Below are 10,629 nucleotides of genomic sequence, written 5' to 3'. Positions count from 1 at the left end.
GGGTCGAATATCGAGGGTTAATTAACCCTCGATATTCGACTAGGAATTGAAATCCTTCGACTTCGAATATCGAAGTCGAAGGATTTAGCGCAGAAAATTCGATCGTACGATCGAAGGATTATTCCTTCGATCGAACGATTAAATCCTTCGAATCGAACGATTCGAAGGATTTTAATCCAACGATCGAAGGAATATCCTTCGATCAAAAAAACTTAGGCAAGCCTATGGGGACCTTCCCCATAGGCTAACATTGACTTCGGTAGCTTTTAGCTGCCGAACTAGGGGGTCGAAGTTTTTTTTAAAGAGACAGTACTTCGACTATCGAATGGTCGAATAGTCGAACGATTTTTACTTCGAATCCTTCGATTCGAAGTCGTAGTCGAAGGTCGAAGTAGCCAATTCGATGGTCAAAGTAGCCCAAAAAAAACTTCGAAATTCGAAGTTTTTTTACTTCGATTCCTTCACTCGAGCTTGATGAATCAGCCCCTTACTGTATACTAACTGTAGATATTAAAGGCATTCATATAATATGGCATCACAACATGGAGCTTTTAACCACACTGTACTCACTGTAAAGAACCACTTAAATTAAACTTCTGTTCCTCAAGTCAGAAGGGGTGGCATCTGGTGCGGAGGTCCTTTTTATGGGAAAAAGATTACCCACTATCTGTCTATAATGTCCTTTAATTTACTTATAAAGTGTAATTATGTCCCTTGCAAGTGTTTTTTTTCAAGAGAGAACAACCCCAACCTTGACAGGTCTACCCTCATAATTTAAATATCCCATCCCTCTAACCAGTTTAGTTGCATACATTTGCACCCTGTCCAGCTCATTAATATCCCTCTTAAGAACCCAAAACTGCATTGCATACCTTACCAGGGACCCATAAAAAGGCAAAATTATGTTTTCATCCCTTAAGTGTGTGCCCTTTTTTTATGCAAGACAGTATTTTATTTGGTTGTTTTATACCCTTATCTACAACTGAGAGGAATATATGGCAAACTTAAATTAATACAATAATAATCTTATTTTTTATTTTATCCATCACTTTATCAATTGTTTTTTTATTTTTAATCAAGTATCATTTGTACTATACCTGCCATCTTAAAACAAGGAAAAGATAATAATTGAGACATCTGTAGGAAAATGTGTAATCACAAGAGGTAAAATTATTTATTAACATTTTTGTTTATGTGAGCATATCAGTATTATATCATTTTGTCCACTGACGCCAAGTAACTACAAACAATATTCATTATTTAAAACATACATAACTGTTATTAACAGTTTAAGGCCGGGATCTTGCTGGATTTTCTTTATAGCCATACTCTTCATATTTACAAGTCTAAAACAACAAAAACCAAGAAAAATAATTAACAACATGTAAGCTTTCCTCTACATCCAACTGTGGATATATAGATATTTCTTTAAACACCAATACTTTATACATTCTGATGATAATGGCCTTAAGGGCTTGATCAAGTGAGGCATCCCCCATAATTCCATACAAACATTTAGGGAGTTATAACTCAATTTTTCAAAAAAAGTTCAAGCAAACTTCTAATCATGAATGCCCTTAATTTACAAAAAAAAAATCCAAATGAAAAAACATGTGCGAGAAAAGTCATGACAAAATTGTTCAACAATTTGAACAACTTTTTCTAAATTGTCACTTGAAAACCACAACTTTTTCAGATTGTCGCACAAACACCAATGTCAAAATGCTCAAAACATCTTCAAATTGTAAAAGAAACATCTGCCATTGACTTCAACATGACTTCGACAGGTTTTAGCTGGAGTATTTTTGATTTGTTGCAGTTTTGTCACATAATAAATCCTGAAAAAGTTGTGTTTTTTTCCCCAAGACAAGAAAAATTCAACCATTAATAAATGTACCCCTTAGTTTTACCAATATACCCACTCATTCTCATAAGCACTCAGTTCTAAGCAGATTTCAGAGTGGATAGGCAGATTAATTACAACAAATTCGATCTGAGCTTCAAACTATTCACCCGTTTAACTCTTGAGCCCCCCAAAGGGTCTGCAATATGATATGTCTGGGGGAAAAATTACCAGAAAATGCCTGGAAAAAGTGGGAACTGGAGGGTAAACGTGAGCATTTCGTAAAATGCCTAATATTGTCCCATGTGTCAATGTCCTGATGGTCAGCCTTGCAATCTGGTCATCTATAACCAAAACAGTAACATTATGCTATTCGTAACACATGACTGCTGGCTTAGGTTTATGGCAATGATCCCCAACCAATGGCTCATGAGAAACATGTTGCTCATCAACCCTTTGGATGTTTCTCCCAACAGCCTTAAAGCAGGTGATTGTTTTTTAATACTTTGCAGGCAACTTTTTGTTGTAATAAAATACGGTACTGCAAAACAAAACCTCTTATATGCTGTCAGTCCACACAGAGGCCATTATGTAGCACCTCCGGGAATTTTTTTTCCTTCATGTGTTGCTCCACAACAGTTTTTACATTTGAATGTGGATCATGGGTTTAAAAGGTTGGGGGACCCCTGATTTACAGTATGGACCAATTTATAGTTTCTTAAAACTCCATTAACTACATGACCAAAAGGTGTTAGATGCAATCTTTACTTTGAATAAATCCAATATATTTGACTACAGATACTATAACTTTGCCCTTACCTTTTGTAGCTTTTTGGATTCAGTTACTGCGATTAACATCCATTGTGTCTTTTGAAAGATAAACAACCCAATAAACCAAGTTGAATCCTGCAAATGACAGTGGAAACAGGACTCTAGCATACTGGTCTATTTTACTTGTTCCTGTATACTGAATGGAGGAGGTATCCGATAGCATATGATTGCTGGTGGGGAAAACAGTTTGTTGACTATATGGAGAATCTTCATAGAGTGGCAAATCACCTCCAGATGACTGATCCCCTTGAGAGGCCACTGAATTGATTCGCTTTTTTAAATTGCAGTTTGAGTCAGCATTCTGTGAAATCATATAGACATACAGTTTAAGGCAGAACTACAACAAAAGTTTTGTTGTATTAAATTCTAAGCTAAGGAGAGGCATGACTAATACCACCTACTTTTTGTTCTCTCATGCACTGAACAGGACATTACTTATTGTAATGATAGATTTCCAGCAATCAATTAAACTTTTACTCCAATTTCTCTTGCAGGCACATTGTAGCTAATATACTTGTCAATCAAATGAATAATACGATACTAAAAACATCATAAGAAAGAGTTCCTAGGTGATGATGATTCATATGCAAATTTAAATACCTATATTTTCCATAACAATAAGACTTAAGGTAGCTACTATAAAATGGTTTGCCAGCAGTAAATTGCATTTTCTTAAAAAGAAGTATTGAATTATTATATAGTGTTGAGAAAGAATAGATTTGGTACTAAATACTAAACCTGGTGCAGTTAGCATATTCCTAAATGGGTTAAATTTGGTGAGCGTCTTTCATGGATTTTTCTGGTTTCTTTGAACCAATTATTTTGAAACTTGTACAATTAGCATGGTTTTAAAATGACCCTCACCCTGTCCTTGATTTTAACAATATACAAGTGACTGTTGTTTAACCTTCCAAAATATATTGGCAAATGCACAGAGTCTAAAATATTTTTAAATGCTGCAAACCAATTTTAAGTGCTTTATCAAGCTCATTGGAATGTAGTGCAGCTGAAATGCCATCTCATAACTGATAAAGATTTCTAAAAATATTTGTTGTACATCTTCAAGAAGGAGCCTATGATTAAGGGGCACATTTACTAAGCTCGAGAGAAGGATTCGAAGTAAAAAAAACTTCGAATTTCGAAGTTTTTTTTGGGTACTTCAACTATCAAATACGCTACTATGACCTCGATTCGAACTAAAAATCATTCAACTATTCGACCATTCGATAGTCGAAGTACTGTCTGTTTAAAACAAACTTTGACTACATACTTAGTAAATATGCCCCTTTGTGTCTTTGTGAAACAGGAAAAATGTAAGGCTACCTCCATGTGTGCACTTTGAGTGCCTGCTCTACATCAATACGGTTTTGATCCACTCTGAGCTGAAGGCTCAGCGTGGTGCACTTGGGCCACTTTCAAACCTTGGTGAGTTAAGTGAATTTACTTTGGCACCCTGATAATTTCTCTATATTCAGTGCATAGTGGGTTCTGACCTGGCAATCCAATATGAATTCATTCTGATTAACAAAAACTATTAGAAATTACTAAGACAATTGCTTCAAAAGTTACTTTTTTTAGTATCGGTTTTGGCATTTGAAAAGTAATATTTCTCATAATACCTTTCAATAATCTATATCTGCAACAATGTGTTTGCTGATTTTTATCAGTGCAACTGCTTTTGATGGGATCATCTTGACAAACACTATAATATTGCTCTTTTATTTTGCATTCTCTTTTCTGCCTGACTCTCCTTATATTGGACTTATGAAAAAAATACAAATCTATTACCGTAACAAACTCATTTTCTGCCCTTGCAGTTACCGCTGCTAGAGCTGATTCTTTGGCAGCCTTCATCATTGTTTTCTGAATCTGGAGATTAGTAAAATAGTTCACAGCAGCAAACTCAATTAATGCGGAGAATACAAAGGCAAAGCACACTGCTATAAACCAGTCCATCGCTGTTGCATATGAGACTTTCGGGAAAGAATGACGGGCGCTTATACTTAATGTGGTCATTGTTAGAACAGTTGTGATACCTGTCAAAGAGAAGAAGGAATGGTTTTAATGGTTTTATTTGTTTATGAAGAAAGAATGGCTCTATTGTACATAGCAAACATAATATTTTGTATAGCTACTAGATGTCTATGTTAGTTTATATTTTATATGTATATATTTAGGAATTTAGTATCTATGCACGTGCATGCACATTCAAAAATAGGGGTTTTTAGTTACAAAGTTATGATGATAAAACTGTAAAGACACCATACCCCTTCAAGGCAAAAACAATAGGTTGGTCCTATTTTTCCAAGGCTGGCACCTTCCTGCATGATAACATCTCTTGGGATAAGTGTCTCCTAACCTAGGCATTGGGTTCCATCAGAGGGCTCAGTCCTCCCCAACCATAAGCTTTTAAATGAGTATTGGTTCCATAGGCTTAATTCTCCCCTGCATGGGAGAGCACTTTGCCCTCTGATTGCAATTAATACCCAGGCCAGGCAACACTTATCCCAAGAAATGCTACCATGCCGGGTGGGGGCAGCCTTTGAAAAATAGGACCCAATGTAAATAGTAAGGGGCCACCATATGGGATTTACCTTGATGTGGTATGGTGGCTTACCAATTGTGGAAAATTAAAACAGGAAAGGAACTCTTAACTCCCAAAATAAACAGGATCTCAAAGGTTACACACGAGGGCTGACAACCGTCAGAAGGTCAAAAAATGCTCAAAATTATAAAGAAAAAAGTACCCCGTAGGTAACAACCTAATCAATATCCAGCATACGTTAAATCTCTTAGGATTTAAATAAATTAATTAAATAAATAAGTTAAGGTGAAAAAAGTGCCCAATCAATTAATTAATTAATTGATCAACTACTTGATTTTAGAATAATTCATAAATACTATAAAGTGCCAATTAGTGCATAATATCCATTGAGTAGTTTAATCAATTATCATTCTCACATTAAATAACAATTCATGGTTGAACTCAACCAAAAAAAGCTAAAAAGATAAAATGACAAAGTTCATCAAAGGAGTGCAATTAATTGGGAAAAAATGCTTAAATTAAGTGAGGATTATTAAAAACACATAGGAAAGGTATATTCAATTAATCAAGTGCTGGTATTTATATAAAGAATGCTGGAAATTAAATTAATTGAAAAGATCCCATTAGATTAAAATATGACCACAATTGGGTAAAAATAATACCAATGCCTGCGAGTCGCTCAAATCCTGTATTTTAAATATTGTTTCCTGGTGCTTTTACTGGGGTTGGATCTAATCCTTACTGCTACGGTCTTTTTTATCTTAAACAATCATTCTTCCATTCTAAGGGGCCGGTGATTTGTGGCTTATTAGGGTCAACTTAGTCTCTTTAAGATCAGGGCAAGTTAATATACCATGGTCACAGTCTCGGTTAACCTGTCCTGCCTTCCTCTTTGTGGTGTCCCAGACTTAGAAAACAACAGGCAGTTAGTTTTGGGACAACTCCACCTTCTTATGTTTCATTATATCCTCTCTCTTTTCTGTTGACCGTAGCATTGGTATGATAACTTAATTACTATTAAACAGGGGACCAGGAGATGTGCATTGATCACTCCCCTCTTTTGTTTGCTTGTAGATAATTTGTTCAGATAAGTCACATTTCCATTGTATTTATATATTTTTGCTTATCTTTGGAGTACTCCCACAACCAACCATTTTTGTGTTTTATATATTTGGGTATAGTATAATCTATAGAATTGTAGCTTTGTTCAATGTGGCATCAAAATTCAGTCAAGAAGGTACTACCTCTGAGACATTGTCTGTACAAATGCACTAACAGAAAAGTCCCATGGCAAAGTATTTTGTCAGTATTCATGAATTTTAACACAACACATACATTTACAAATATTACATATATGCCGGATATTGCCATTAGATAAAGAATGAATTTATTGGAAATTCTAGGACTATGACTGCAGTCATACAAGTGAAAAATGATGATAGGATGCAATAGCTATCAGTAAACATAAAATGTCATACCAGCAACGGTCCGGGCTGGAACTGATTCTTTGTTGATCCAAAAGACAACTTGAGACAGAACAACAGTCATGCTGCATGGGATGTATGTATGAATGATATAGTATCCTATTTTTCTCTGAAGGAAAAACAGGACTACTTGAATTGAATATTCACCTACAAACACACAGAAGCATACATTACAATATAGAAAATGAAATGGATTTATGAAACAGTGGCCTGGAGGAAGGTGGAACAAAAGTATGGCACAGATTTGCAAAGGCCATACCAAACACAGTTCTGGCAGGAACGGACTCCTTGTTGATCCAAAATGAAACCTGGGAGAGAACGACTGTCATTATGCAGGGAATATAAGTCTGTATCACAAAATAGCCCATCTTCCTTTGCAAGTAGAAATGCACTGTCATTACAACATATTCACCTGTAGAAATATAGAAGTTTAATTATTTAATTCTCTTGTTGTTGCTATTATACAAAGAATAAGAGTCTGAAAATGAAAAAAGAACCCTTTAACTTGGTCACACATAGAGGTGGATTTGGTGGGTACCTGGCATATCATCCCAGTAATTTATTTGGCTCATGGAGTAGATGAGCAGGACTCAATGAAAGCAAAAAGTATTGTTGTCATGCCTCCATATAACATGAGCATTTTTGAGCAGAGGTCTACTGAACAGAAACTTTCTAATGGACGATATTCTTCGCAGCAGGGCAGCAGTGGTCAATACATGTGTGCTATAGGTCTATTATCAGGCATCCATTGATGTAACATCTTGTTATCTTTAACTGTTAGAAACTATTAGCTTCCATCTTGATAACGATAGTACATATGAACCTAACACTTAATTGTAGACACATACTAGTTAAAGAAGTGCAGGACAGGCATAGATGCAAAGTTTGCCCCAGTTCATTTCAAACTATACATGGACTGATGAGAGCACAGGTATGTGTACAGTGACAACAATGCTTTGAAACAATACATCTTTTATTATGGTCATTACATTCGATGACCTATTATTAACATGAATTTACCAATGTAGGCAAAACAAACGTGCAACGTTTCGGGGCTCCCATCCCTTTCTCAGGCATCATTAACACCAATGACTTCAAACACTTATAAAGGCAGTAGACACACCCATCTCCTCATATGCAATTACATCCCAACCTTAACCCTCAATCTTTTTTTCAATATCCTAAAGAAAAGCATACAGATCATATTTCCTATTGAGACGCTTAGGGCTTAGGGCTTTTAAACTAGGCATGGGGGGGGGAGGGTTCAGTAAAAAGATTCAGTGGAAAACAGGTTAGATGAGATAGTGGGCAAAGAAAGGGAAAATGGGGGAGGAGATTTGGCTGGGGGTACTGTTAAGGATAGGGAGGACCACATGTCATATATTCCATATGGTACCAGAGGGACAGAGGCAATAGAAAAGGAGGAGGAGTATGTCTGTTTGTTAGGCAGGATTTAAAAGCTTATATAAAGGAGGAGGTTATGTTAGAAAATGAATGGGTGGAGTTCTTCACCAATTGTAAAGAGTCCAGCAAAGTAATTGTAGGTGTATGCTATAGACCCCCTCAGCGCCGATCCACGCCTTTATGCCGCCTGAGGTGGCCTTCCATTGCAGCCCCCACCCCTCCTCACGGCTCTTACATTTCCTGCACAGGAGAGGGTCAGGCGCTGCACGACGCTAGTGCAGAGAGCGCAATTGCGCTCTCTGCACTAGAAGAGCCGAATTCCCGGGTTGATGACCGGAAATTCAGCTCTTACCAGGAGCGGCAATTTTGCTCCCCCAGGTAACCAGGGGGGTGCTGCCGTCTGAGGCAAGTGGATCAACTCGCCTCATTGGTGGAGCGCCTCTGGACCCCCTAATGTAAGTGACAAGGAGGAGGCTAAGCTCCTGATGCAAATAGAAAAGGCTGCTAGTTTGGGTAAAGTAATGATGATGGGGGATTTTAATTACCCAGATATTGACTGGGGCAACAGTACTGCCAGATCAGTTAATGGGAACAAGTTTATAAACTTGTTGCATGACAATTTTATGGCACAGGTTGTTGAGGAACCTACCAGAATAAATGGTATTCTGGATCTAGTGATCTCAAATGACCCAGAACTTATAGCAAATGTGCAAGTCATATGTAACAACACACTGAAGCCAGAGGGACACTTATGTGAACAAAGTATCCACCCTATGCTTCAAAGCAAACCAGTTCAGTGTCTAGTGCAAACAATGTATCAAGTGCTTAAAACGTAACATTTAATCCAATTAATTCACCGTCCACCAATGCCGCCCAACGCGTTTCGCCGACTAGATCGGCTTCTTCAGGGGCATTAGTGGCGAGCGCTCCTCGTCCAAAAGTTTAAATAGAGAGTCATTACACATTTACTCGCGTCTCGCGAGATTTCGCACACCGCCAACTTCCGGGTCTGTGACGTAGCGACAGACAAATTTGGCAGACCGCAAAGCTTCCGGACTCCATTCATGACGCGGCAAGAAAGGGCAGAGCTAGTAATATATCTGCCAGGTATCAATTTCCCTATAAGCGAAGCAAGGTGCATGCAATTAATGGTAACCAATTGTAACCTGCATAAAAGAGGTGTCCACATTTGTTTCATATAGACATATTTACCCACACCAGTATGGGACTTGAGCCTCTAATTGCAAAATGAACAATACTAGATAGCCAGGGCCATTCAGGTTGAGTTAAAAAGCAATATTTATTATCACCATGCCAAAAATACTAAAACCATTTAAAATAAGCAGCGCTGCTTGGGGGGTGGGGATCCCATGACCCTATTTAGTATATATTACGGTACAATGAAAGGGGGCTGCGTGCACGCAAAAGGAAACCTCCAATATGTTATAGTTGCAACCAACTCTTAATCAAGAGTGTCAAACTGGATAAATCCGTAATTGGGTATTCGTGGGATGAAGAGAGCGATGAGTCCTCACGGCTGTAATATAAGTCGCTAATTGGGTACTCAATTTGATGGTAAAGAAAGTACTTGCTCCAATTCTGATTGTGACTAATAGAATGTCAAAATGTGAAACGGCATGTGAAGGCGGAGCCGGTGTGGGGTTAATTATTTGATGCCCAGAGTAATTCAGTCCGAATAGTAAGGATAAGGGCACTGGAGGGAGATATATCCCCTGAGTATATCCAATGGATATCCGGATCACGGTGTTTGGGTGGTATAGCAATTGCTATATGGTCATATGCATCCCACCGCTTAGTAGCAAACCGCTATGCTGAGTAAAAAGATACTGACCGTAGTGGATCACCTCCCACACCGAATGCTCAACGCTCCATACTCACGTCCGGATTTCACAATTATTTGTACATCTCCTGCTCATCGTCCTCAATGGGGAAAGGGAGCTGGATACCACAATACCCCTTTGCAGCGCTGTGCCTCGACAGCTGTTTCGCCGCTACCTGCGGCTTTGTCAAGAGACCGACAAACCGGAAATGACGTCCTTTTAAGGGTAAAGTCACATGATTTCAGTGATCGTAGTAACCACAACATTGTTGCATATAGTCATAAATGTCAATAGTATCCATGCAATGATATTAATAGAATGATGCACAGTCCAAGGACATCCTTAGAACGAAATTAAACAAATCAACACATCATATATCAAAAAAAGATAAAATGAAAATAAGGAATAAACGTAAGAAAGTAAATATTGTTGTGGCGTTATCAACATAATTGATCACTATATTTCTAGACCCCTAAGACATGGTGATAAGATAAATTTAAGGAATTATCGAATGGACCCTGGACATATGATGAAGTTTCCCAATTATAAGTATAAATGTATAGATTAAACTCTCAAACATTGTAGAGAGGTTGATTCAATGGGATGGCAATGACCAAATTACCCCAATGAATCGCTTCAGCACTAACAAAAACAAAACAGAAAAAGGAGAAAAAAAGGAGA

General features: G+C 37.6%; 1 protein-coding gene across 4 annotated transcripts in view; it reads right to left on the bottom strand.

Moving 5' to 3' along the window:
* Positions 1-1,152: 1,152 nt before the first annotated feature.
* Positions 1,153-10,629, bottom strand: part of gabra6.S (gamma-aminobutyric acid (GABA) A receptor, alpha 6 S homeolog) — a 34,632-nt gene continuing 25,155 nt past the window's right edge. For 3 of the 4 annotated variants that reach the window (XM_041588041.1, XM_041588042.1, XM_041588043.1), the window contains 4 exons: positions 6,698-6,850; positions 4,463-4,710; positions 2,663-2,975; positions 1,153-1,346 (listed from right to left, as the gene is read on the bottom strand). In XM_041588041.1, coding sequence (XP_041443975.1) covers positions 2,682-2,975; positions 4,463-4,710; positions 6,698-6,850 — 695 coding nt within the window. In that variant the 3' untranslated portion in view covers positions 1,153-1,346; positions 2,663-2,681. Of the gene's footprint in view, positions 1,347-2,662; positions 2,976-4,462; positions 4,711-6,697; positions 6,851-6,962; positions 7,116-10,629 lie in introns of all 4 variants that reach the window. The other variant, XM_018254518.2, reaches the window with a different exon arrangement.

This window comes from Xenopus laevis, chromosome 3S, assembly GCF_017654675.1.
Source record: "Xenopus laevis strain J_2021 chromosome 3S, Xenopus_laevis_v10.1, whole genome shotgun sequence".
NCBI lineage: Eukaryota > Metazoa > Chordata > Amphibia > Anura > Pipidae > Xenopus > Xenopus laevis.
This window is presented reverse-complemented; position numbering and strand designations above follow the sequence as displayed.